At 40.6% G+C, this 27,988-nt stretch overlaps 3 protein-coding genes and 1 non-coding gene across 5 annotated transcripts; 1 reads left to right on the top strand and 3 right to left on the bottom strand.

Moving 5' to 3' along the window:
• Positions 1–991: 991 nt before the first annotated feature.
• dimt1l (DIM1 dimethyladenosine transferase 1-like (S. cerevisiae)) lies at positions 992–4,969 on the bottom strand. The gene is made up of 12 exons (XM_008418842.2): positions 4,767–4,969; positions 3,956–4,029; positions 3,058–3,144; positions 2,462–2,523; positions 2,263–2,356; positions 2,134–2,183; positions 1,934–2,057; positions 1,752–1,844; positions 1,605–1,669; positions 1,460–1,523; positions 1,273–1,379; positions 992–1,186 (listed from the first exon to the last, which is right to left on the bottom strand). The coding sequence occupies exons 1-12, from the start codon at positions 4,822–4,824 to the stop codon at positions 1,144–1,146; spliced, it is 921 nt and encodes a 306-aa protein (XP_008417064.1). The 5' UTR covers positions 4,825–4,969; the 3' UTR covers positions 992–1,143.
• Positions 4,970–5,041: 72 nt separating this feature from the next.
• Positions 5,042–10,090, bottom strand: cenph (centromere protein H). Of its 2 annotated transcripts, none has more exons than XM_008418841.3 (10): positions 7,384–10,090; positions 6,618–6,727; positions 6,484–6,539; positions 6,362–6,407; positions 6,197–6,265; positions 6,062–6,118; positions 5,914–5,977; positions 5,770–5,821; positions 5,299–5,459; positions 5,042–5,204 (listed from the first exon to the last, which is right to left on the bottom strand). In XM_008418841.3, the coding sequence occupies exons 2-10, from the start codon at positions 6,725–6,727 to the stop codon at positions 5,112–5,114; spliced, it is 708 nt and encodes a 235-aa protein (XP_008417063.1). In that variant the 5' UTR covers positions 7,384–10,090; the 3' UTR covers positions 5,042–5,111. The 2 variants fall into 2 exon arrangements, with proteins under 2 accessions (XP_008417063.1, XP_008417062.1); XM_008418840.3 differs by having other exon boundaries at positions 6,618–6,761.
• An 86-nt stretch (positions 10,091–10,176) lies between these two features.
• LOC103470411 (junction-mediating and -regulatory protein-like) lies at positions 10,177–27,971 on the top strand. The gene is made up of 10 exons (XM_008418839.3): positions 10,177–11,504; positions 16,555–16,728; positions 20,165–20,315; positions 20,657–20,826; positions 20,913–21,078; positions 21,831–22,000; positions 22,215–22,298; positions 22,866–22,961; positions 23,041–23,584; positions 24,182–27,971. The coding sequence occupies exons 1-10, from the start codon at positions 10,737–10,739 to the stop codon at positions 24,487–24,489; spliced, it is 2,631 nt and encodes an 876-aa protein (XP_008417061.1). The 5' UTR covers positions 10,177–10,736; the 3' UTR covers positions 24,490–27,971.
• trnaq-cug (transfer RNA glutamine (anticodon CUG)) lies at positions 18,217–18,288 on the bottom strand. Its single transcript has one exon. It is a non-coding gene; the product is annotated as a tRNA-Gln (tRNA).
• Positions 27,972–27,988: the final 17 nt, after the last annotated feature.

Raw genomic sequence — 27,988 nt, forward strand, 5'->3', positions numbered from 1 at the left:
TTTGGTCTTGGTACATTTTTATTATATTTTTGCCAAAGCTGCATGAGAAAACGAAACACATTTTATGGCAAATTATAATAAAAACATTTTTTGCATCTAAACTCATTCGGGTGCCTGATTTCCATCTCTTTGAAATGAATAATTTTTATATGTTGACTTTTATTCGCAGATGGAACTAGTGAGTCCAAACTCCTTCTAATCTTGACTCTTTCGCCCCCTACTGTCCACTTTAAGTATTCGCTGCCGACTATTTGGGAATACCATCTGTATGAGGATCGTTTGTTTTCTAGTTTAGGCAACTATTTACTAGGTATGAATGTGGCTCAGTCTGAGAGCAATCTTTCAATTTGAAGGTTGTAGGTTTGATTCCTGCTCCCCTTCAATGGTACTCCTGAGCAAGGCACTTATAGCCCAGAGTTGCTTACCAATCTGCATATTAATGTGTGGGTTTGACTGGGTGAAAGTAGCTGTAGTCTGAAGCGTTTTAAAACCAGCTCTGCAGAAATCTGCCACAAATTCATATTTAACTTAAGTATACTTTAAAATGGTCAAGATAGACTTAAAATCTCCAGAAATGTCTACAAAATATTTTTTTCTGAGCCCAATTTTTGTTTTTGAATGACTGATTAATGTACAGGGGATAAAACCGTTTTCTACCCTGATTCTAATTTTTGGTATTTTATTTAACATAAAAAATTGCTATTTTCTACGTTGTACTTTCACTTTTCTATATTTACCCAGATGATCGACACCAAGGAGCAAATCAAACTTCAGACTTTGAGAACCTGTGTGTTTAATCCTTGTATATAATATTTTCTGGGAGCATAAAAAAACCTGGTTTGATTAAAAAATGATGGATGCATATTTTAAAAACTTCACAAGGAGGAAAATGAGGAAGGTGATGCATGTGGTTTCCATAACCCTCTACGAATTGCAGTCAGCTAAACACTCATACACTTTTAAAATAAGGACAAAAAAAGGAACCAATACATCCTTATACACGATTTTAATGGTGCTCAATATGAGCTGTTTGACATGTTTTATCCAAACATTCACAGTTCTATGGCAAATCTATCCCTCATCTACGAGAGGTCAGATCAGTCAGACTGTTTCCGTCTCCATTCATAGTTCTGTCTCAGCTCTTCATGAAAAGTGGATTCCTGCAGAGTTGAACGCATGCAGCAGCCTGAGGATAAAAAAAACAATTTAAAAATTAATCTTGGATCGTGTACTCAAGAAAAATCCAGTGCAGATTTGGATCATGCAGCTTACACCATGAAGTCATCGATATCCATGGACCTGGCCCTCTTCTCGTTGAAATCCGCCTCCTGCAGAACGCTCTCGATCTTCTTGCTGATGCTGAAGTCAGCTGGGACTTCCTGTTAAGATGGAGGGATGAGTTTTGAACCGGGTAAATGAATGAAACTAGATGATCTTCACTGTTTTTTTTTTTACTCACCATGTTGTGTAACGAGCAATGGATCCTGTAGTTCTTCTCTAACAGCTGTTCCACCGCGGTAGACCTGGTAAATGAAAACACCTGTTAGATCCTCCGCTAAGGGAAACCAGCTCAAGTTTTCTGAGTAAAGCGGGTTGTCTCTCACTTAAAAGCTGCACTGAGGGTTTTGTTCTTCCGTATGAAGGCGATTCTCACCAGACCGTCCCACTCCTGTCACATTCAGAAGAAACGGTTGTATTTATGACCGAATGTTTTTTTTCTCAAAGACCAACCAGAGGCAGTAGGAGCTCACCTGGAAATTAACAGGAGGGGGAGGATTTTTTGGCTCAATCCTGACGACACTCGACTCAACTTTCGGCGGAGGACGGAAGTTATTTTTCCCCACCTGGGAGGATCGACAGAGATTCTTCCAACATTGCGTACATTGCATAATTGAAAAGCATCGCCGTTGATCTGAAGAGTTCCCTAGCCGACCTTCATGAGGTGATCCACGCGCGCCAGCAGCTGTGTGTTGATGGACAGCCTGCAGTACAGCTTGTCTCCAGGCGGGGCAACCAGTCGCATCGCAAACTCTCTCTGGAACATCAGAACGGCACATCTGCACAAAACAACACAAAGAGGAACCTTAACACTAGACAGCTGCATCTCAGCTGGAAGCTTCCAGTCATCCTGACCTGAAGAACGGTCGGTGAAGCAGCAGCTTGAAGACGAACGGTGAAGAAATCTGCACAAGCAAGTAGCAAAAGTTACACTGAGATAAGAATGAGGAAATCTGGATCATAAGCAGGAAATAAAGTGTTTACCTGATAAGGCAAGTTAGCGACACAAATATCGAAGAAAGGGAGATCTGTCTTTAAGACGTCGCCGACTAATATCTGAAGTTTGTTCTGCAAAGGCCTGTCGAAAGAAACAAAGCTTCACTTGGTCTCGGAATGGTCATGAATCTGACGATTTCTACTCTACACAGAGCAGACTTCAGCACAGACTGCTGTCCTCACTCACGTGCACTGCACTCTTTTCTGGAGTTCAGCCACCAGCCTGCAGTCCAACTCACAGGCCACCACCTGCACAAGGAGGAAATCAGAGTAGGAATTTTATGTTATAAACACAGAATCACAACATAAAACCTTTAGCATGTCGGTCAAATGTATTTAGCGCATAGCTAACGGTTCCACTATTGACAGCTTCCCACCTGAGCTCTCCTTAAAGACTTAAAAATGTTGTGAAACACATTGGATGATGAACTGAAAAGCGTTATGCGAGATGTTTTCTGAACTAACTCTTTGTTCAACTTTTCCACAACTTTCTACCTGACCCGTCTGCTGTGTTCCTCGGTCGTCTTGATGCCGTTTGCTCACTAAAACTCTCCAACAAAACCTCAGAGGCCTTCACAGAACAGCTGGGTTTATGCCGAGGTTAGATAAGGCTTTTAAAGAAGAATATACCGACAGTCTGGAATCGGGATCGACAGCAAAAGCTTTAGAGAACTAAAAACAAACATACTTTAGTTGTGCAAACGTGCGCTGCTGTATTTGATATACGATTCATTTTACACATTCTCCATCCGAATGGAGCGGGACAAAACTCTAGATGCTCACCTTCTTTGCTTTTTCCAGCAGTTTTACCGTCATGTTACCCGTACCGGGTCCAACCTCCAGAACCACATCTGTTGGCCTGAGAGCAGCCTGGAAAACAAGTTACATTATAAATCACCTCCAATCAATTACAAAAGAAGCATGTTTCTGAAGCCAGTTGAGTAGATCCATTTGCTTTAGGCTCAAACATTGCTATAGGGACACACTGGTACTAATGCTAGTCGCTGTCAAAATCAGAATAATCTCATAGTTGAGAAATGTACAGGCATGTATGTCTAAAAAATAATTCAAATATTGTGAAAAATTTCAAAGGTTTCCTGGCAAACGGTTACATTGACTGTGGACTTCAGAAAGCACAGTGGACAAACACCGGGAGATGACGCGGCACCCCGAACCACCACGGAAACACCACACTGGATTTCAACCATCATTATGCCCCTTTCAACTCTACCTCCAGACGGCAGCCTTTACTTTCATCTAAACATAAGACTTTGGACAACTGAACAATTGTCCAGTTCCATTTCTTTTTAGCCCAAGTAAGACACTAGTTGCCAATTCGATGAGCTTAGTGGCTCTTGTTGCGCCGACTCCAGCCTTAGCAAAGATCCCTTGAACTCTTGAATGAATTTAAAATTTCTTCAGGTCAGTCGTTTTTGACGAGGTGAAGTCAGTGAAAGGGGGCCATCAAGGAAATCATAAATCGACTTTCAATATGTCCTAATATACCTGAATTCACACAAGTATGTTTTTACAAGTCAGTTTTTAATATCCTTTGTCAGCCTAAGTTCTGCCTTCAATATTCAGATTTAGACAGATTTGTGGCTTCAATTCTTTTTGCTCAGCAGCTGAAACACCCAATAGTGAAGTGTGTGGTTTCCTTCCACCAGGCTGAGACTCATACCTTCTCAATTATCCCATTGACGATCAACGGATTCTTCAAGATGTGCTGACCAATGCCAGTTTTGAACATGATCCCTGCAACAGACACCAAATATTTCTCATTAAGAACTCATCTGTCACACCAGGGTGTTTGCACTTTTACTGACTCAAATTTTCAGAGGTCCCAGTCAGTTTTAGGGTGAGGATATAAGGATGCACAGACCGACAGGAAAATGAAGAGGACAGATTGGCCTTTGGATGAATGGGCAGGTGGATGATGTGTGAATAGAGGAATTGATAAATGGACGAATAGACGATTACACATACAGATGGACAGAAAAATAAACGGAGCCAAGGATGTACAGGTGGACAGATTAAAGTTAGTGTAATAGATGGACACACTTGGAGAATGTAGTACAAAATAAAAGATGCTCAAACATCCGTGTGTACCTAGTTTGTACAATTTAACTTCAGCACCTTAAGACATTTATTAGATTGTTAGTAGAGAACTGAGCTTTAAAACTGTCAAATGACATGAACGTCATCTCCGTGATTAGATGTGACTGAGTGTCCTCACTTGACTGAACCCCTAAACGAAGAACTCGGCATCCCTTAAAAAATTAGGCAACATTTCAGTTCATTTTGTCATCCATTACGATCATGTAAATATCACAATTAAAGTTCTAGAAAGGAAACAACATGCCACATGTTGGTGTCCTCCAATAGTGACACAAATCTGTCCGCATTGACATAACCTCTGTTGCCTCAACAGCTGGCAGACCAATGTTTGCTAACATGCTAAAGCTAACAAGCTACTGCTCGGACAAACCTACCTTGGGTTTTAACATCTTGGTGCTGCCTGCTCTTCTTCTCCGCTTTGACCTTTGGCATTTCCTTCTTTAATTCTATTCAAAGAGCTGTAAAAATGTTTCGTGTATGTTTCTTGTTAATCCAAATTTCTAAATACTGAGTGAATTTAAACTACACTAAGGCCACACGTGTCTTCCTTTCTTCTTCTTCAATGACAGAATAGCTAAAAGTCCTGGAGCTCCTTGCTGCCCTCTAGTGGGAGCTCATGTACACTGTTTAAAAAGCAAGGAAACCAAACGGGGTTTAATAGATTTTTATTAAATAGCACAATACTAAAAACATATAACTGAGATAAATTAATGTTTGCTCTAGTCAGAGGTAGGAAAGTCCTCCAGCGTCATTACAATTTCACGAAGGTTTGGCTCATCCAGCCAGTTAACTTTACACGCCAACAGGATGCCCTGAGGAGAGAAAGAAACAGATTTAGAAACTATATGTTAATGTTACTAATGAGCTGTTCAGAGATTTTTTTGTTTTTTAGTGTGTGTAACTTACCCTGAGGACATTCTGTGCCATTATGGCCATCTTCTTATAAATCTCCAGGTTTTCTTGGCCTTTCTCCAGCACCGCTTTGTACTTTTCTGAGTCTGGATGCTCTTTGTTGGACAACAACTCCTGCGTCTCTTTCATTTTCTCATGCGTGAGTCGTTTAATCTCTACACACACAAATATCATTTAAAGTAAGCCATCGGCAACACGAATAAAACCTGCCAGAGAACTCCTGACAATTTTCTTTTTTAAGACTCAAATCTCTAAACTTTCTGGTAAAATTTTAAGTCATTGGTCATGATGCAAAACTTCAAATGAACCTTTTACACGGGTATAATGCTGTAAATACATGAACCTGTGAAAAACCACAGTTTGTAAAGATGGACGGCCACATGGACAAACATAAGAATAAACAGATGATTGAATAAATTACTAAATGATGAATGAATAAATGGATAGATGAATGCCACAACATACCCAGTCTCTCCTTCTGTATTTCTGTAATTTCATCTTGCAGATTTCTGGTCTCCTATTAAAAAGCATGAAAAACTGAGGTATGAAATTCACTTTTTTTCAAGAAGTCTGTGCCACACAACTGATATGACACAAGCCAAAACTTACTATCTGGAGCTGTTTTATCTGCGAACACAGAGCCATGCAGCGAGCACTCACAGCCTTCAGGTCTCTAAGAAAAGCAGACGTTTGTTACAAACAAAAACATCTCGGGGGCGAAACAGTAGCGATTCTGTCAAGTTACGAAGGTACTTACGTTGCATCCGGATCCGTCTGCTTCATTTTTTCTCCTATAGCGTTCCACATCTGTATTCTGAGGAACAAAACGAAGACAAATCACCGACAGAGGTTTGCTACAGTTTAAAGCTGAACGGTGGAAGGTTAGTCTCACCTGTGCAGAGCCAGGCTGCTGTTGAAATGGACCGTCTTCACACGTTCAAGCTCCGAGACGCAGTCTGGCCTGGAATGTTGGCAGTTTTTAGTTTCCTCCTAATGTTGCATCTGATTTAACTTCTAGATCCAAATAAAAGAGGCTTTAAAAAAAAAAATTACTCACAGCTCTCTTTCTGCCTGAGATGTGCTGCAGGGCCGCTTACTTTTTCCTGAGTTTCAAATCAGCTTTTTGTGAACTTGATAGCGTAGCAATTCAATAACACAGTAAAATGTCTGGTTGTGTACCTGCGTTGAGCTGCACAGTCATCTCAAAACACTGGTTCGCCATCTGCTGCTTGATTCTGAAATAATTTGAAAAAGATCAGCGAGGTTTGAATTGAGTACAATGTTGAAATATTAGGTAAGAAGAGGATACGGACCTCAGCATGTCTGCTGGTGAGGTGTCTTCCTGTGCTGGGTAATCCTCGGCAGCTGGACCCTCATTCTGGCCCACAGTCACCACCATCTGATCTAAGCTGCTGTTGTCCATCTGCGGGATGTCAAACCAACACCAACCCCAAAGACTGATAAAAATAAATAAATCAACTGGATTGAAATCAGAGAATAGATTTTAAATCCATTTCTAGTAGAATCTGCTAGTAAACTACAAACCAGGTTGTGATTTTTAGTAGGATAATGATGCAAATGCTGCGTTCAAATCTGCCAATGCAGAAACGGTTCCGAACAAGAAAAGGAGTGGGAACTATTTACCAGTGTGCTTAGCAGGATGTTTTTATATCCTGTGTTGCACCGTGAGATTGAAATACGTTACATTGATATGACTCCTGTGTGTATTAAGGTATATTTTAATGCAACTGAGTTTTCAAAGCTTGAGGATTATCCTGTTTATTTGCATAGAACTAATAAAAATATTTTTAAAATTGCCTGTTCACAATGAATGTTTACAGCGTACAGAAAGCTCATCTACACACAATTTGCCACTGGTTAAAAAAGTGTGGTTGGAGCTACGTATGTTACGAATATCCTTTAAATAAAACAGACTAGTGCATCATGAAATGTTTGCATGTAACAATTCTCGAAAAAAATTCCTGTCAGACATAAAAATGGGGAACTATTCCCCGATATCTGAATATGACACCACCATTACTACGATTAACTATTGTTATTTTAGCTTAAATATCTCACCTTAACTTTGCAAGTATCCCGAGTTGACGTTTATAACAGTGCAAATCTCACTTCGGCTTCACAATATGCCAAGCTATTATATCACAACTTAGGAATTAATAAGGTTTTACTGAAGGTATTTTAATAATTTAATTACATAAAATTAAGAAAACGCTTGAAGTGAATCCTTGCTAGCTATGAATAAGTTTGTCTTAGTTACTAACACAGCTCTTGTCCGTCATAAATTCACAATTAATGCGTCGCGGATTCTGTTTGCATGATGGCCCCTTCAAGGTCCGTCGGATGTATGAAAAATTAAACACTTTAACTATATCCTCAAACAATTTCTGCCCGAGTTTTTATTCGGTGTTTATAATTGTATCATAATTCGTTTTATTTGCAATACTGCAAAAAAAAATTCAGAGGTCTCCTTTTTCATATTTGTTACATAATTCTAAAATTTCCGTGTTTATTTAAAGCAGCTTGCTGTTTGAATCCCGCCAGGAAGTGAGTGTTGTTTTGTTTGGTTTCTGATAATCTCGAGCAAATCTTACAGCGCCCTCTCCAGGACAGAGTACAGATTTCCTCATCTCCACATTCAAAACACTTCATCAGACCTGAGCGTGCATAACCCATATAATAACCCTCTTCGTGTTTAACACGGAAAGAGATATCTAACAACTGAGTGGCGAATCCAAGTACATAAACACTTGAACGTGTTTAAGTTTGGAATCCCTGCATCCCAAACCCACAGCCCTGCACCTGCTTCATACGAGAAGCGAATGCAACATTTTCGTGTCCCACTTTGTCTGAAACTGCCAACAGCACCTGCTCCACAGAGGTATTTGGCTGTGGCACCACTCTCATTCCCTGTCCCAACGACAGGGACGGTGTCCCTAAGGACGTCATCCCTGCAGAGAAAAACACGACCAGTAACAAACAAACACTATTATTTTTAAGTCAAACTATCACTATTATTATTTAAGTCAAACCACCAAAAAAATACCAATCTCTTATAACAATTTAAACATTAAAAGGAACAGAAATAAGAGAAAGAAAATGTAAAAGAAAAAAAGAACAGTTTTATCTCTGTCCACTCACCACACACACGCAAAAGAAAGATTGAAAGAAAAAGAAAGCCTTTAAATGTAAACCACACTGTTTAGATTTGTTTTTAAAAATGAAAATGGAGGATAATTTGTCCCTCCACTTCACACTAATACATCTCTTTGTATTAGTCTATCACATAAAACGTCATTAAAATATATAGAGGTTTGAAACTGGAACATGACAAAATGTAAAAGATGAAGAGAAAATACAAAACATAAAACAATATCAGAATTAAAGGCTGGAGAGATAAGAACACATGTTGTAAAATTAACCCACATCTAATTACTTTTTTTTTTTTTGACAATGAAACATGTTTATATAGTTCAAAGAAATGATTTTAACATGACCACATAAAATAGCTGCACCAGTAGTACTGTTGCCTTGCAGCAAGAAGGTTCTGGGTTCGATTCCCGGCCAGGGGTCTTTCTACATGGAGTTTGCATGTTCTCCCTGTGCATGTGTGGGTTCTGTCCTGTCCATCTCTGTGTTGCCCTGCGATGGACTGGCGATCTGTCCAGGATGATTGGTCTCTTGCCCGTTGAGGGCTGGAGATAGGCACCAGTGCCCCTCCCAGCCCCAATAGGATAAAGGTGTAAAAAAGTGGATGGATACATGAAATATTCATCCACATTTTTTGCATTGTGTAACAATATCTTTAAAATGTTACAAAAACTTACAACTTCATCACTTTTTTAATGCTGAGTAATGGAGTTACTACAGATTGAACTCTTGGCTGTAGAAAACTGAAACAAATATACATGAAAGCTACACGGTTTAAAAGGTTTGACATATAAAGGTTGCTCTAGTCTCTGCTGAAGGTTTCAGAGAATTACTGTCTGTTGGTGTTGCTACTTTATTTATTGTTACCGATGCTTCCTCAGATGTTAAAAATACACGCTGATTCAGGAAGAGTGTATGCTGCAGTGACTCGATACAAAACTTGATGGAAAACCTTTTAGCCTTTTCAGTAAAAAGCTGAACTGACTTCATATTTTAGTAGTTGAGATTAATGTGGATTGTCTGTGACTGAATTTGTGCACGATTAGGTTGAACTGACTATATATTTCTACAGATTAATAGATTTTAAAAGATTTTAAATAAATTTTGTTATCTTTTCTTAAATATCTTTAGGTCATTGCATGCATTTTTCAGATATTTTAGTTCATGAGAACTTCATGCTCTCAGTATTATTAATATTAGTATTTGTAGATGTTACAGTAATAAAGTCTAAGGGGCGATTCTTGTTACCTTAACAAGAATGCAGAAAAAGAGAAAGTTTAACAAATGATAAACAATAGCTTTATTAACATAAATTATTATTATTTATTTATTTTGTTTTATTTCTTTGGAGAGTCACTGAAGAACTCTCACTTAATGTTTTATGACTCACAGTGTTGTTCCGACCCCAGTTAGGGAATATGATCTGCAAATCCAATACAGGACGTCAGCGCGTCTACGTGCACTGGATACGTCGAGATTCCATTGTTGCGTTCAAATGCTTCCTAAAGAAGCCGTCTTTAATTTTAAGACGTATACTGTCGCTCAGATTTTTTAACTATAGCAACATATATAGAACAGGTGTATTTCTGATAAAATAATTCGACAAATAACCACTAACTTCTGGCTTGGTATTGTATGTGAACGAGCATTTTTTTTAACGTCAGTCCTCCATTTCTGAGAGCACTTTAATGCAGCACCATTCTGTGCAAATAATGAGAAATAACTCGGACTTGCTGTCAGTTTGGAGAAGATGCTGGCCTTTCTGACAACGCAGTTTGACAAACGCATTCATCCTACTCATGCATGTCCTCGGCGTGGTGTTTTTGAACGATGTGCCCTTCTGCTTCAGCTCTCCGCTGGTGCTTTATGATAAGAAGGGAGGTCTGGAGCCGAGGGATTGAGGATAACGGGACGCAGCTCGGAGGCTGCGGCGGCTCTAACGTTGGACTGGTGGTAAACACAAATACACTGCCGCCCGTTGTTGCCGTGTGTCCGTGTATGGAGCTAAAAACAAGGCTAGCGGCTGCAGGAGGCTGAAATAGACAGGAAGACATCCGAGTTAGAGGCAGGTGGGCCAGAGATGGGAAATGACAACGCACTGCTCCAAATCCATCCGCCCAAACGAAGGAGGGTAGCCCCGCAGGAAAATAAGTACCCCCGGAGAGAAACGGTTAATTTTGTTTCAACATTGTAATGCTCTCCGTCTAACTGCGCTCCGGGTTTTCCGCAGTTTCTTGGAAGTCTGTTTTAATTACTTGGCAGAAATGTCCTTCACTATGGAGGATAATTTAGAGTCGGGATGGGTAGCAGTTCGCCCCAATGCGTTTGAGGAAAAGGAGAAGCACAAATTTGTTTTTATCGTCGCCTGGAATGAGGTGGAGGGGAAATTTGCCATTACGTGTCACGATAGGACGGTTCAGAGGAGAAGCGTCGGCAGGGACCCTCTGGCGGAACTGACCAGCCTGGATGGGGACAAAACAAGATGGCCTGAAAGTCCCGCCAGGGATAAAGTGTCTCGGAGTCCAAGTAAAGCATGCAACCCTAAAACCAAGTCGGTCATAGCGACTAAACCGAGTCCAGTCAAGATTCCGACGGATGCAGAGATACTGGGAGAGGACGAGCTGTCCCCTTCGTTGGACTCTCTGGAGCTGGAGGAGCTGGACAGCCTGAGCAGAGAGGACTGCAGCTGGGCAGGACTCTTCTCCTTTCAGGACCTGCGGGCGATCCACCTGCAGCTCTGCTCCGTGAACTCCGTCCTGGAGCCCTGCCTGCCGGTGTTTCCGGAGGAGCCAGCCGGGATGTGGACGGTCCTGTTCGGCCCGCCGGGAGTGTCGGAGGCCGAAATGGACGAGCTGTGCCACGGCTTACAGGTGTACCTCGGCCACGCGCTCGATACGTGCGGATGGAAGATCCTGTCGCAGGTTCTGTTCACGGAGAACGACGACCCAGATGAGTACTATGAGAGTCTGAGTGAGCTGAGGCAGTCCGGATATGAAGAGGTTGTCAACCGGGCAACGAAACATCTGCAGGAGGTGAAAAAGTGTTTTTACTTTTACTGTATGTGACACATTTTATTTACGTGACAATGTAGGTGCGGAGCTATTGGGGGGGGGGGGACGGGGGGGGCGGCTGCCCGATGGGGGCCCGGGTCTGGAGGTGCCAGGGAGGGAGGAATGGTTTCAAGTCGCTTTAATGTCTGATTATAGACGGAGAAAGTGCGCCCTCGCGTGTTTAGAAAGATATATATGTAATGTTAAAGTTACTGTCCCTCAATGGAATATAGTAGTCAGTCCCAGTGACTATTTTCTCCCACGGTTTAGCTAATATGCTTCCTGGGTAAAAATGAAACAGAAACGCGGCGCAACCCCTTCCCCCTCCTCTCAACAGTTCCAGCAGCGCAGGCGATACACGTACCGACGCTGACTTGTACCGCTAGTATATATATATATATATATATATATATATATATATATATATATATTTTTTTTTTTTTTTTAAATGAGATGGGCAGTGACGTCACTGTGGTCTTACCCAGTTCTGTGGGTTTACCCAATTAAGTGGCAAGGCAATCATGCCAGTTAAGTATAAGATTATATATTTTTTATCATTATGGAAAATCCAGTCATAGCACCTTTTTTAGCAGTCTCCAATGAAATAAACAATTGATAATAAAAAATAAAACACACATTAAAGTAAGTTTGTGTACATATGATCTAGAAAGCTACTTCTAATACTAAGATGTACCACCATACTGATAGACATTGTAATGTCGATACTGAACTCATTAAAAAAAAAAAATTTACTATTGACACCACATTACTTTGTGCATTGTATTTCGACTCATAAGTTGACATTTTATTAATTCAAGCTGAAAAGCTGAACGGAAAAGTTGGTTAGGTGGAAATCTGAGTGTGAAAGTTGGTTTCTTATCTACCTCAATCTCAAAATCAAACAAGGCTACACCGGAGTTTAATTTAATGAGTGCTTTGGTAAAAAAAAAGAAAAAAACTTTATTTGCTCTTTTGACATGTTTTGTCTGAAATTTGATGCACACACATTGCTGTTCTGTCTTTATTTAGTGAACAAGTTGCTATACACTGTTTGGAACGTACAAAATGCAATGGAAAAAAGCACAGTGTTACCAGTTTGTATTTCTTATAGTAATTAACCGATTTTGGAGCATATCAGTCAGGAAAACTCACTAGTTTTTTAAACCCATAACTCTTCCCACGTCCTATTTCTGGCATTTCAGTTCAGACAAGGTTTCTCAAAAGTGTTTCCAATACACTGTTTTTCGAATACTTTCCAATGAAGGGCAGTGTACTTGAACAGCCAGTCCTTTTGGCTGGTTGAGCTTATTACCCACACATCATAAATAGCTACTTTTTTCTAGCTTGCCTTGCACTGATACCAGACCTCCTTCAGAATACCACCAAATGTAGCTCATGTCATTCCAGCAGTATTGTCTCCAAGCTCTGCTCAGGTATGCCTAGTCTCTCGACTCCAAAATTAGAAACCACTGATCCAGAAGAATAAAGAGAACCAAACTGATTAAAGCCCAACAAGAAAGATTCTAATTACAACAACAGTATAAGTTTGAACTAAATGCAGTAAAGTATGTGAGATTTAGAGTAAATCTCAAAAAGTGCCAGATTCACAGTGTAATGGATCGAGCGACTCAGCTGGACAGTCAGTAAGGGGAGATTTAGTAAGACTGGGCTGCACCTGTAAGCATGTCGGCTTTGAGATATTGCGCTCTCAGCGTGACTGCTGCTGGCTGCTTACACAGCTGACAGAGGCAATAGCATCCACACACACAAATCAATGAACCACACACACACACACACACACACCACACATGAACAGAGAGGCACAATTAGTCCATTTCAGTTTTCATAATTAGCTTTTTGAAATAAAGTAGAGTCGTCTTCGTTGATGGAATGTCTGATGCTGCTATTTCATTTAATAGTAGCATTTACAGTGATTGCGGTGTCCTGATCTGGATGATGGCTAACATGGTCAGCCATCATCTACAACATAAAGATCACTCACTGACAGGTGAAGTGAGTGACATTAATAATCTCTGGAAAGCACCACACTCTGCTGTAAGAGCCTGGATGTCTCTATGACTTTACTTCAATAATTTAAGTATTGTCGCTCACCCAGTCCCACCTATGACAGTTGCATGTCCTGGTGACCCCCTGAATAACCCGCTCACCTATAACTCGCTCAATATGAAGACGGGTCCAAGCATCTGTCTCGTAAAACCTGAACGATTTTAGATAAAGAATCTCTGCAATACATGTTGGAACAAATCTGAAACCTTAACCCTAACCCAAAGGTGGTTCTGCTAATATCATATTACCAGGTAACATAGAGGTTCCCAAAAGCACTGGGACCACACTGGACACCCTTAGGCTCTCTTTCAGGTTTGCTACGGGTTATTATGAAATTATACGTGGTGTTCATATTGTGCCGTTAAGTCCCATTGTGATTATCATCACACACACACACAAAAAAAATGATTGCAAAGAAAGAGTTATAAAAAGTGTACCTGGTCTTATAAATAATAATTTAACAGGATTCAGTGCATTTTATGTAGGAAGTCGTAACTTGTCAATCAGCTGTGTTGATTTTAACTTGTGTATTTAGCCTCCGTAGCTGCAGTCCTATCTGATTCTATCCAGAACTCTTGAGTGGGTTTTTACTTAACAAATGTCTCAAGGCTTGACTACACTCTATTGGTTGAGTATCTTTTTAGTCAGTTTTTCATTCCATTCATCTTGTTAATAATACTGTCGGTAACAGCACTCCTTAATAACCAACCAGCATGTTCAGTAATTGTCACCTACACTCAATGTCTGCTGGACTGCTGTGATCACTACATTTTTGTAAAAAAAATAAAATAAAATAATTTAATTACATTTTCTGCAAAACTGTAATTATCAAAAATAACAGATATAAAGTCTAAAAATAGACTTTGTCTCTGTTTTAAATAGAGATGAGGTCAACTTTTTATTAAATGATAGAAATAACTTTTCATTTATACATGTACACTGCTCAAAAAAATAAAGGGAACACTTAAACATTTAAGTGAACACTGAAGTGTTCCCTTTATTTTTTTGAGCAGTATATTTTAGATCATTGAGATGCAGAGCTGCATATGATTGCTATCATGGTTCCTTTCTGCTCCTATGAGCTTTTATGAATTGTGTGCTAATATCTGTGAATAAGTTATAAAAATGATCAGAAATGATAAAATATGATAAAAATGGTCTTATATTGCTTAACATTGTTCTTTAACACGACTAAAACCTGGCACTAAATAAAGATGTCATGTTCCTGACTCTGATTTTAACTGTGCTGCAGACAAAATACAAACTCCTGACCTGCTCAAGTTACATCCCAGCAGCAGCTGCTGATTGATTAGCTGCTCTTAATATAAACAGACATTATATTTATGCACACTGGCTTTCATTGTGTCTTGCTAATCAATGGAGGTAGGTTAATGCATTCTTGAGTGGTGGAGCCAGAACAGCGTGTCCTCAGAGAGATAAGGTGAGAGTGATATTAATGTTTCCGTTATTTATTTTACAGCATTGCAGTTCTCCTCCTTGTGTCGTGCAGCTTTTGCTAAAGAAAAGTGCATATTTATGAAAGTATGCTAATGTGCTCATCAAGGGCATTTTCTTTCTGCTCTACTTTTGGCATCGAAAAAGAGGCCGAGTCGCATTAAGATGCGATCCACGCCGTTTCACCCAGTCAACTTAGACACATTGACGGAGAAAAATAATAATAACACACAAAAAAAAAAAAAAAACCAAACAACCAGATAAAGCAGCAGATTTAGTCAGTCATTGACTCACAGGTTGTGATCAGATCATCAGTCCCCTGCAGCTCATCCACACAGTATAGCTGGTCGCCGTGTAGCCGGGTTTCACACACACACACACCCACACACACACACACACACACACACACACACACACACACACACACACACACACACACACACACACACACACACACACACACACACACACACGCGCACACACACACACCCACACACACACAGGATTATTGATCCCCTGACTCCATTTGAGGGCCAAGTTAATGGCTGTTTTAGTGTTGCTGGTAACCAGCAGGCCTGTTCAGCCTTACAAATGTGTGTGTGTGTTCATTGATCTTTTTTTTTTTTCCTAGCAGCAGCAGATATGACTTTGCTTATTGAGCCTTTTACTCTGTATTAAAAGACTTCTATTATTTACAGCTACAGAGAAGCTTCACAGTGAAGTTAAAGTTTATTCAATTAGAGCCGACTGTCCTTTGAATATGTTATATAGTTATTCTTTATGCACACAGTCGATCATGGGATTTGGAAAAAAAGTGCTACAAACCTTGACCAACTAACATTTTGAACTGAATTTTGCTGCGTTGCCACAATATGGACAAACAGACTTAAACTGAATAGAACTGCAACTACACTATGTTGTATCTATGTTTGCCCTCCATGCCATTCAGTCAAAAGGCACTTAAATCAAGCCAAAATACCCAGCTGTTAACATGTGACAGAGACATAAACTTTAATAACTACAACATAAATAAAATCCAGAAGTAAATTTAGCCAACAACTACCTAACATTTGCAGAATCAAGGATTTAGTATCACGACATTGATCCATTTTCTCACACCAAGAAAATAAGTTAGAATTTAAGATATATTTGTTCTCTCAGGGCTTGAATGGTCTTGTATCTGAATGCACGTCAAAGTTGCTGGTCAAATATGAAACATGCAGAGCCACCCAGAGACCCGTTCACTCTGGACCAGAACTAAACAACGGGAGGCTGTTTGCATCACAGAAGCATTACTGTTTACCCCTGAAGGTCAAAGAGTGCTTAATCATTCCTGTCATGTCTTAGCTTTTCAATTTAATGACATTGACTCATTTAATCAACGGTTTTAAGGTTTCTTTCTTCAACTGAAGTGGTTTTCATGTAAAGCACTTCACAAGTGCAGTTACTTGTGATACTGTACAAGTAACGCACATAGTTACTGATGAGTAAAACACTGTTTTTGATGCAGCTGCTCGACAAGCACAAATCCATGGACAGCATGGTGGAGCTGCTGGAGTTATATGAGGAAGAAGACCAGGCCTACGGAGGCCTGCTGGACGCTTCCACACAGCTGTACCAGTACCTGCTGCAGCCCTTCAGGGACATGAGGGAACTAGCAATGCTGCGCAGACAGCAGATAAAGGTAAACTTTAACAGCTGGGATCCTGTTCGTTTATTTATTTATTTGCTTTTGCAGCTTTTCTGCTTTGGATTGTTGCAGCCTAATTTAATCTCAAAGTGGCGATGAGAAGAAATGCTAAAAGCAAAGCTAGTGTGGTCCAGAAGGTGTTGAGACGCTGTATTGTGTACATGTAAAAGCTATCCCACAGCATCATACTACCACTACCTTGAGTCACTGTGGAGGTGATGTCATCCAGGCTGAAGTGCAATGTTTTGCATGTTGTCCAGTGTTATCTGACCAGAGCAGTTTATTGCATGTATTTGCTGTGTGACTTCTGAAGGCTTTCTTTCAAACAAAGGGATTCTTCTTGCCACTCTTCCCTGCTTGCTGCCTGATTTGTGTCCTTCTTGCTTGTCCTGTCGGTTTAGATAAGCGTTAGCAGCACGCTTAGAGTTGACATACTTTCCATTTACAGACGATGGGCTAAACTGTGCTCTGTGAGATGTTCAAACCTGGACATGTTTTATAATCTAATGTTGTCTTAAACTTGATATGTGGCCAGTTTGTTGCTGTTTGTTTCCTAAGGATCTCTAACAAATCTCTGCTGGGTTTCACTGTACAACTGATCTTGTACTAAGAAGTAAATTCGTGCATGTGAACCCTATAAATTGATTAAACGCTGAGAGCTTAATAGTTTTATTTAAGACTGACACATTAAGGGCTTTGAATGCACAGGTTATTTGTCAAAAACTGAAAACCATGCATCATTTTCTTTCCAGGTCAAAACTACACACTATCTTGTGTTGCCCGTTCATGCAAAATCTCAATAATTTGCGTAGATGTTTGTGGTCGTATTCTTCTTCGACTCATATCTTTTACTCCCACATCACACTATTGTAGACCTAACACTCAATTTCCACTGCAATACCTTCAATAAACCATCCATCCATTCTGCAACATTGCTTTGAGGTTAGTCCGTTTTTGCGCTGTATTCGGAAGAGTAACAGGATGTGGCTTCGGTGACGTGCTGGAGTGGCTCTCCAGTTTCTTATAGTCTCAGAGAAACATAAATAAGTCATGCGTTGTGTGATCCTATAGGCTTACTGCAGGTTCAGCCTTATGCTGACAGGGTAATGTCAGCAAATGAAAAGATGGAGAGCAAAGTTAAGCTTCCAGTTAAGGTCTTGTTCATTTCCAGCACCTTAGAGGGATATAGTGTAGCTTTTTTATCTAGTCAAATTTGAGAATTTTAACATGTTTAACTCATATGAAGGATTGCTTCATCCAAGATGAACAAGAAAAGATTCTCACAACAGACTTTTGATTAGCATTCATGTAGCTGGCCAAAGATAAAACTCAGCTGTGTATTTGTCCTTACATAGGAAACGCTTCTTTACTAGTGAGCTGTTTTCACTGACCAACGCTTGTCCTTTCTACCTCCTTGCTGATGTTACACTCTTTGTTTTTTCACTACAGTGAACAGATCTTTACAAAGGTCACAAAATATTAAGGTCCCACCGAGATTTGAACTCGGATCGCTGGATTCAGAGTCCAGAGTGCTAACCATTACACCATGGAACCTCTCCTGGGGGAGGGGAGCTTTGAGTGAGGGTCGTACTTCAGGGTGTATTTATATCCTACAGTGAGTGAGTGTGTGAGCATGTTTAGGCTTTTACTGAACCACCTTTTTGGAACATTTCCTTTTACATTTCAGTTACTGTACAGGCGACAGGCTAAAGTTAAGCCCAAAATTATTCATACCCTTGGCTTGAATTGGATAGACAATCTGTCAAGGGAGATAAAGATTTGGGTGATGGCAGGGAGGCGTTCCAACAACCAAAACGTGGAGCTCATCCAGAGTGTTTGAAATCCGACTTATTAGTAAAATGTAAGATACATTTTAGTTTTCTAAGTTGATGCTTCACTTGTTTGCATAATTAGCATTACAAATGGTAAACATTAGACTCATTTTGTGTTCCTTCAAGAAAATAGATCCTTAGCTTGTGAGATTTTTCATAAAACTGCTAAATCCAGCATCTTGAGAACTGAAAGGGGATAAACCAGGGCAACTTGCTCTACTGCACTCAGCCTTCCTGGTGTCTACTGAAGTTGACTCAGGAGCAATTCACCCCTTTGTTAATGTAATGAAACACCCCAAATGCCACCAACGTGAGGATGAAGCAACATCTTTCTTTTGTAGATGTTTAACACAATCTTAAAATGCATTCGTTTTTTTTTCTGCTCTTCCCCATTTAATTGTAAAGTTTAAGCCAAGTTTTTTTTTTCACTTGAACCATGAATTTAGATTGTAGTCTGCAGTTGATTGCACCTCAGAGCCATGTAGCTTAGCACAGGAAATATAAGTAATACATCAATACCAGCTCCTCATTTTGAAGCTGCTAATTCTTTATATTGCTTTTTGTAATTTGTCTTTTAGTAATGTACGCAGGTGTGTAATATCTAAAACATTCCTGCAGATTGCTCAGATGCCAGTAGACCTGAAGTGGGAAACAGCTCTAGGAAGTGAGACAGATTTAATATGTGACCCTGACATTAATACTTGTGATAAATGTGGTAATATCCTTCTGTGAAATTAATGTGCATTTGTATTGTAAGTGTTACTATGCAGAGATGTGTTAATATTGGAGGCGTTAGGCTGAGCAAAGCCTATTAGCAACTTATTAGGCTATAGGAGAAGCAAAAATTTTGAATCAAATTTTGAATTTTGTTCAAAATGTGGTTGAACTGAAGGAACTAGCAACACCAAAACTCTGCAGAAAGCCTTAATGATTAATAGCAACAATATCCCAAATTTTTTTATTTTTATCTTTCCAGCCTCTTAAGAGATTAAAAGTGAAATGATAAAGTTATTTTATAAAAACCAATTCATCGCAGTCCAAGTGGATTTTTAAATCAAGAGGTGGTGGAAACTTTTTGTTTAAGAAACATGAAAACCTAATGGCTTCATTTCAAGTTGAATTTTTTTTTATACTCATATGTCCAAACTGGGATGAAAGTGACTCTGTTGAGCTAATCTCAGTCTGGTGTTAAATAAACTTCTTTTAAAGCAGATTTTTCTTTTTAATTTCATTATTATTATTATTTTTTACCTATACAGCTGCATAACTTGAATGTCAGTTTTAAGCTATTGGACTGATTACCATTATTATCATTGAACCGTGTTTTTTCACTCAGTTTTGTTCTCCGAAGGCAAATTTGACTGTCTTATAATTGTGCTGTTGATATATTACTTTATTTCTTTTGGTTGCAATAAAAATTTCAGGTAATATTTTTAATATGAGTTCTATAGCGCCTTATCTTTTATCTACACAGTCAAAGAGCTATTTTTGAAAAATATCTTAGCATAGCAGCTTAATGTTTTATTTAATTTTTTTCACTGAATACATTTTTGAATCTTTCACTGAGGGGGATAAACATGTTAAACCTCTTTCATCAGATTTCCATGGACAATGACTATTTGGGTCCCAGGCGGATTGAGGCTCTGAAGAAGGAGGACACTGACTGGCAGAAGAAAGCTCAAGAGGCAGTCCTCAACATCCAGGAGTTCACTGTAAAATACTTTGAGATCACTGCCAGAGCCCAGAAAGGTAATACAAGGCGTTTCAGACAGACATGCAGTGAGAAGAATCAGGAGACTAGTTGATCCATTCTGCAATTTATGAGAGCCCACACCTCCATTCACATATGTTCTGTGTTATCTCTGTATTTTAAATATTCTTTAAGATACAGGCTTTGACCTGCAAAAAGACAATAATCACCAAATGTGGCCAATAGATGTCTCTGTTTTGTCAAGCATGAAACACTCTTAAGACATTATTGACTCCAGTAATAAAAGCTGACTCGTCTGCTCTCTGGCTTCATTCACATGAGCATCATGTTAAACTCTTGAAAAGTTTCTGCCCTATCTCTGTTTCCTTTTTCTGTGTAGGAGTTTATGAGAGAATGAAGGTGGACCAGCGAAAATTTGGGAAGTCCTCTTGGACGGCGGCAGTAGAGCGCATGGAGAGGCTTCGCTACTCTGTGGCCAAGGAAACCCTGCAGCTTCAGAGGGCCCGGGAGATCTGCCTGGAGCAGAGGAAGCACACACTTCGAGAGGAGGTGTGCTGCGGTCAGCTCCGCGTGAGACGAAACGGGCTCATCTAGACGTGTTGTCGACTTTTAAAATGTCCATCCGTCTCCTCTAGATGCAGAGCCTGTGTAGCGGTGAGGATGCGATGGCCCTCCTGGACCACATGGAGACACAGTACTACGAGCTCCAGCTCCAGCTGTATGACATTCAGGCTGAGATACTGCAGTGTGAGGAGCTGCTGCTCACTGCACAACTAGACAGCATCCGCAGACAGATGGCAGGTATGATTACTAGATTTGTTTTTTTGTTTCTTTTTTACTTGTGAAACAAGATTTAATTACCAGCTAATGTGCTGACAGAAAGTCAGAAAAACTTTTCTAATGAGTCAAATATAAAACTTTTTTTTTTCCTTAACAGTTTGTATTTCACCACAAAATTACTAAAATGAGCCACATATTTCAAATCCTGAAACACTGAAATATTCAATTTACATAAAAAGTAAACATTTTTTGATATGACACTTGAAGATTAGCCCAGGTGGACAGCACGTCAATCTGCAGTGAATAATAATAACGATGGCAATAATAAATAATAATAATAATAATAATAATAATAATAATAATAATAATAATAATAATAATAATAATTAAAAAAGTTTAAGCGGTATGCAAAAATAACAGTTCAGTATTCTAGTTTTAATATAATTGTTGAACTAGATTATTTTCCCTTTTTTTTACCCACGTTATTAAACATAATTATTTTAAAACTCTAAAATAAGTTTTGTTTTATTTAGTTCTTAACTTAAAAAAAGTGGGAAGTATAGAACTGAATAGAGATTTTGTTAATGAATAAATTAACACATTCAGACATAGCCAACGCCTGAATAGGCTTGACAATTATCATCGCTATATGCTTAGAAATGTTTAAATCAGACTGGACATATTTGACCATGAGAAATATTTTATACCCTTATATGTTGTCACATCTTGTTATGTTACAAACCCAAATTTCCTTCCTGTGTTGGTCTTTCCAGAGCGCCAGGATGAGGTGGTTTATTACGACACCTTTGAAAGCGCAGACGACATAACGCAGGACGATACTGGAGAGAAAGAAGAGCTGCGCAGGCTTCAGGTCAGCGCTCGACAGCTTGAAGCCAGAAGGGGGCGCATCACCACCAAGCGCTCCTATCTGCGCAACAAAAGGGTGTGTGTTCCTGAAACTCTCTTCTCTTTAATTCATGAAGTGAACCTTGAACTCCACATCTGTTAGCTTACATCGGCTTCCACTATGCAGATCTTATTCAAACCAGTATCATTTTATGTTTTAAATTGCAGAAAATGAAGAACGACTCAATCAGTCTTTACGTTATTTGTGTAGATGTTTTAATTTGGACCAGTTCATTGCCGTCTTTCTGCAGGAAATCTGTGTATCCAACCACATCCAGAAACAGCAGAGACGCCACACCGTCCTGAAGAACACATTGTCCCACCCTGTCTTACAGGTATAACTCTATTAGAGTTATTTAACACTTTTGGAGCAAACTATTTGGTCAGTCGCTAATTAGCCACAAATATTTGTAATTTGAGTCTCTCTGTGTTTTGTTGTGCTGTTTAAATAAGCTAATATGAATCTAAAATTTTATTTGGGTCCCAAAGAAACACAAAAATCAACAAGAAACGGTTTGTTTTGTTTAAATTATTGTCCACATTTTCTTTTGCAAGTAAACTCATATTTTCTTGTGAAGTGCAACACGTTTCTAAACTCTAGAGTGTTAATTATTCCTGATTTCAGTGTTTACCAAAATGACTATGCATTTTTCCACAGTCATGAAGCCCTGAAATCCAGTTTGATTTCCTCCTTTTAAAGCTGGTTGATGTTTAAGGGACACATCTCACTCAGGTTTACAGGCAGGGGCTAAAGAATACACAGAAAAACAGATCTATGTAATATTCTTGTTTGCAATTGTAAAAAGATTTGAACAAATTATGAAATAATTTTTTTAAATTGTAAAACACATTGTCTACATTATGAGTAGCCCATACATTTTCTGATCCTCAAAATGTCTCAGCTTGGAAACGAGGAGGAGGAAGATGAGGAGCGGAAGAACAGCAGAGTAAGTCAGGAGAGGCAACGGACTCTGGACAGGCTGCGCTCCTTCAAACAGGTACTCACACCTTCATTTACAGGCTGCTTTTTATCAGTGCTTTTCTTACCGAGCTCTCCCTGTTTGCGGCTCTGCCCAGCGGTACCCGGGCCAGGTGATTCTGAAGTCTACTCGCCTTCGAGCGTCCCACGGCAGACGGCGGGAGCGAGGCAGAGCAGCCGCCGAGCTCGGCAGCGTCAGCGGGAGGGACGAGTGCGTGGACTCGGTCAGCGTCCAGACTCAAGACCAGCCGCTGTGCCTGAGCACCGGCGTGCAGACGGACCCCAGCGCCACCCTCACCACTCAGCCCGTTGCGACTCTCACGGCGCCCGTCCCTCCTCTGCCCGTCACCAGCCCCGCAGACTCTTCCTGCTCCCCCTGCTCCCTCTCCTCTCTGCTGGCGTCCCCCGTCTCCCCTCCTCCACCGCCGCCCCCGCCGCCTCCACCACCAGTGAAGGAGGAGTCCTCTCCGTCCGGCAGCGTGGGTCAATATCGCCAAATCGCTGAAGGGAGGAGCGTGGAGGAGGAGCTCATGCTGTCACCACTCGGTCCGTTCATTCCTCGCTTTTTTGACAGCAGCCAGCTGGTGAGCGCGCGCAAGAAACTGAGGAAGACTCCAGAGTTTGACTCCCACAGCAGAAGAGGTAATGGTTAAGTTGGGATCTGAAAGCTCTTCATGTTTAACTACCAATCATATTTATGTCTATAATACATGAATATCTAATGACACCATTCAAAATGTCTTTTCTTGCTTCCCAGCTGTGAGTGATCATTAATAGGAGGAGATAAGTTTTTTTAGCATCTCGTTTTAGCAATTTGTGCCATATAAAACAGGACACTTTCTGTATTTTCCATTCAGAATGTCAGATCTTTGAGATTTCCAAACAACATTTCCGAATCCAGCGTGTTTCATTCCAGTCCGAGGCTGAAAACTCTGAAAAGGATAAAAGAGATACATTTTGCTTGTTCCTGGTTGTTGCGCTCGTTGCTCTCTTTCTGCCTGAATCAGCTGCAGGCATGTCTGATCTTAGCAAAGCAAGTCAACTCCAAAGAGTATTGTTAAGGAAGAGTTGGTAGCTCTTACATAGTATGTTCAATGATTGGGAAAAGAAAATGCGTTTGAGTGTCCCGCCATCTGCTCTCCGGTCAGTGCAAGTCAAGCTTAACGTTTTCTGAATCTGCTCACCAAGTGCGTCTCTTAAGTTCACTAATCAGCCATGTTGCGTCTTTTCTGCCCTCAGTGAGCTCACCTATGGACGAAGTGCTCGCATCACTAAAGAGGGGAAGCTTCCACCTGAAGAAGGTCGACCAGCGCTCTCTGCATCCTGTCAAGGGCGACGACGACCCCAACAGCATCCTGGCTCAGATACGCAAGGGGGTCAAACTCAGACGCGTCCCCTCGAAGGACAGAAAGGACCAGGGAGAGCTCCCCGCATCCACCGATCCGCTGACCAGGAGCATCCACGAGGCGCTGCGCCGCATCAAGGAGGCGTCGCCAGAGTCTGACTCGGACGATGACGGACTGACGGCCCCCGATTGGGAAAACTAGGGTTCAGATAAGACGGCCAGAGAAAACTGCACACAAGACAACACTCAGACTGTTCTGCACTGTAGAGTTCAGCGTCGTACTGTAAACACACATTTTCACTCATCACCTGGTGATTAAGCCAACGCCAGGGTCACAGCCGCCGTCACCAAATGCTCCAGAGGCCTACGATCAGCTTTACTTTGGATTTTTACACAACATTCGCCATCATGACCGGGATGGTCTTGTTTTTATGGTTTTTACCTGTCGAATCACACTGAACGGTTGCCATGTTTATTTATTTTTTTCATGTTTCTATCACTTGTACTGTCAGAGGTCTGCACTTTTAACACTTGACACCAACCCACTGAACTGACTGACACGCTGCGTACGGGACCTTCACAGAACTGAGAGAGGGTTTATTGCTGTGTTCAGGCAGGGAGCTTCGTGTACGAGAGGCAGTGAGTGCAGGAAAAAAAATATGTTAGGAGTGCGCAGGGTAATCTGGGGGCTTTACAGGAGATTTAAAAAATGAATACATGATTAGACAAAGACTCAGACTGGGATTACTGGATTTACTGTCCAGATCGGAAACCATTACACCATCAAACATCACTTTCCTTTTTTGTTTTTGGGCACTCTAAAAACTGCTGGGTGAAAATCGGCTCATCTTATTTTGCTGAACCGGTCCTGGGTTGTGGGTTAGTCGCGACATACTGGGTTAGGATTAACAGGGCTGTGAATGTTGCTACCAAAGAGCGGATTGAAAAGAATAAACAGTAAACTAGATTATTAAACAATTTAAGTCTGAATAAAAAGGACTTTGGCAGTTCTTTCACAACCACTGTCAACAATAAAAAACCAACCCCATAACGTCAAAGGACACTTGATTGACAATCAGTTTAGTTTGGATAAACCAAATCTATACTCAGTACATAAAATGTTTCCTTTCTATTATATCTACCATATTATATCCCCTGCTAAATACTCAGGAACAAAGTTTATCTCAAGTTAACAAGCTCTCTGGTGTAACGTTTTACTGACTGAGGCGTAACAAATAGTTGGTGACGAGGATCTCTTCCGCTGTTACTTTCTGGGTCAAAAGCTAAACATTCTGTGAACCGCTGCCCTACGTGAGTGGAAGTCATCAACACAACCCACTGACATTAACATTGTTATGCAGCGTAAATCATGTATTCACCATCTCGCCATTTCTTACTTTATTCTGCGGAAGAGACTCAGGGAAGTTTGTTCAGGTCGAACAAAAAAAACAGTGAGGCTCCTTCTAAACTCTTCTCTAACCCAGCGGACCGGGTCGCGTGTTCGGTTAAAAACGATCCGGCTTCCATCCCAACAGCACAAACTCAGCATCCGGGGTAAAGAAAACAGCCCAGCAGTCTTTAGACAGCATCAGCAAACCGCTTTGGCTGAGCCTCGTTCTCTGCTGTGGGATTGTCAGGCTGTTCGACGACTACTGCTGCTGCTGCTTTTGTAATTAAAAGGCTTTTGTTGGCAACGTCAGATTTTCCTCTAGTATTCCGCTCTGGACTCCTCACCAGTGAATTTTACTGTCCTCAGTCTCAGATCTGAGGCTGTTAACTTTGAGAAGGAGACGACTGAAGATGACGAGGGTCCTGATTAGTGGACGTGTTCTCTGTGTTGAGAAGTGAACATTTCTGCTGGTGATTCCCAAACTCTGTGCATGCGTGCGCACGTGCGTGTGTGGGATTGTAGAAGCTGAACCAGTTGCACGTCTTCCAGTGACGGATGTTCAGTGGGAGGCCAGATTGCCTCACCGTGGGCTCATGATTTATGCTCTTCCTCCTGCTCTCTTATTCATTTACTCTCTGCTCCTTCATCACATCTTCTCTTCCCTCTCACTTTGTAGGCAGTAGCACAGACAGGGGGGGTTATTACTCTTAGACGTGAAAACATACACACACGCAAGCACACGCACACACACACACACACACACACACACACACACACACACACACACACACACACACACACACACACACACACACACACACACACACACACACACACACAGACATCTATTTCACAGCCAGTGTGTGTATAAAGATATTCCAGCAGCAACTTGAGATCTACGTTTCTCAGAGATAGTTTCAACCCTTTTGCATACGATAAAAGTTTTCTGGTTTAAATGAACGCTGAGGCATATGTCGCATCGTTAGTAGTTTAAAAACACCAAGCAGCTTTTGGAATCAGACCCTGATATGTGTGAAGTGATTACTCAGACGCCGAGCAGCACAATACGACTCGCAAACGTGACTCGAAGCAGAAGGATGTGAATTCACACACGTAAGCTCAAACACTGGAATAACTCCATTTTGCTCTGTGTTGAACAGCTCTGATGCGATGTATTGTACTTTCTCTTTTAAAATTCATTCGTTCATAAATTCAGATAATAGTAAACAAAATTTTTTTTTTTAAAAGTAGCCCAAGTTATTCAGGACTTTTCTGGGTACGTTGCAGGTGTGTTGAGTCCATTTTTTATTTATCACAGTTATTTTTATTTATTCCAGCTTAATTGTCGAGGCTCGAAATCTTTTGAGACGCCAATACTGTCCAGAGTGGCGTCACTTTGGACAGTATCGGCAGTTCACTTCACCGTTAAGTTGAAGTGAACTTAATGGTGTGGTGAACAGCTTCGTCTCTGGACATTAGCCCTCCATCTGGAGGGTCCTTCACTGAGATACTTTGCTTTTCCATCAGTCTCTCACCTGTGGAGCCAATCAGACACACCTTACATGTGGCACCATCTGTTCCTGTTACTTTCCTGGCAAAGCAAACTTGAAGAACGGCTACTTCTCTGTTTTAACTGTGAATACTATGTTCTTCCACTCTTATCATGTAGCATGAGACAAAGCTCTAATCCCTGTCCTGAGTCTTTATCCTTAGCTTCAGTTAAATCTTACCAGACGTAATAATGGCAGCATCTATTTTTCCCGTGTGAGTTTTAATGTTTAGGTTGCTTTAACTGTGGAGAAAGTTGCCCCGGAAGGCGTCAGCGTCCATAACTTGCCTCAACTAATGTTCCTGTCGCTTACCTTCACCCGTAACTAACCTTAAACGAGCTTCTTTATCAGCAGACTGTTTTTTTTCTTTTGCTTAAATTGTTTCCAGCCAAATTGTTTTTGTGATTGCGTTTCTTACGAATATCTTCTGCAAGCACCTGTTATCCAGGCAGGCTGTGTGTGATCCTTTGTTGTTCCTTTGAGACGATGTGCAATATAACAATATGGAAGAAAAAAAGGGATGGAAAAAAAATTGTACGGTTGATAATTAGATTGATGGTCTTAAACAATGACTCGGTAAATCTCTCGGTTGCTTTTACACCTTATGAAGTGTTCACAAATTGTTCCAAATGTACCTTTTTGCCTTTTTTTGTCGCGTCATTTTCATGTTTTCAAGTCTTTCTTTTTTATTCTTATTTTACATCCTCACCCTTGCATTGGAATAAATCCTTGTAATGCAGCAAAGACGGTGTTGAATCGTT

Source organism: Poecilia reticulata, chromosome 9 (genome assembly GCF_904066995.2).
Source record: "Poecilia reticulata chromosome 9, P_reticulata-male-v2, whole genome shotgun sequence".
NCBI classification, from domain to species: domain Eukaryota; kingdom Metazoa; phylum Chordata; class Actinopteri; order Cyprinodontiformes; family Poeciliidae; genus Poecilia; species Poecilia reticulata.

Bases quoted from the DNA above. Each gene is read 5' to 3' on its own strand.
- dimt1l (XM_008418842.2), bottom strand. From the start codon at position 4,824: ATGCCAAAGGTCAAAGCGGAGAAGAAGAGCAGGCAGCACCAAGATGTT. The intron at 2,524-3,057 runs GTGAGCATCTAG...CTCCTTGTGCAG, and splicing joins TGCTGGAAAAAGCAAAGAAG to GTGGTGGCCTGTGAGTTGGA. The intron at 1,670-1,751 runs GTGAGCTCCTAC...TGAATGTGACAG, and splicing joins CCCCTCCTGTTAATTTCCAG to GAGTGGGACGGTCTGGTGAG.
- cenph (XM_008418841.3), bottom strand. From the start codon at position 6,727: ATGGACAACAGCAGCTTAGATCAGATGGTGGTGACTGTGGGCCAGAAT. The intron at 6,266-6,361 runs GTGAGTAATTTT...CCAACATTCCAG, and splicing joins TCTCAGGCAGAAAGAGAGCT to GCCAGACTGCGTCTCGGAGC. The intron at 5,978-6,061 runs GTAAGTACCTTC...TGCTTTTCTTAG, and splicing joins CAGACGGATCCGGATGCAAC to AGACCTGAAGGCTGTGAGTG.
- LOC103470411 (XM_008418839.3), top strand. From the start codon at position 10,737: ATGTCCTTCACTATGGAGGATAATTTAGAGTCGGGATGGGTAGCAGTT. The intron at 16,729-20,164 runs GTAAACTTTAAC...CTCTTTCATCAG, and splicing joins TGCGCAGACAGCAGATAAAG to ATTTCCATGGACAATGACTA. The intron at 23,585-24,181 runs GTAATGGTTAAG...TTCTGCCCTCAG, and splicing joins TGACTCCCACAGCAGAAGAG to TGAGCTCACCTATGGACGAA.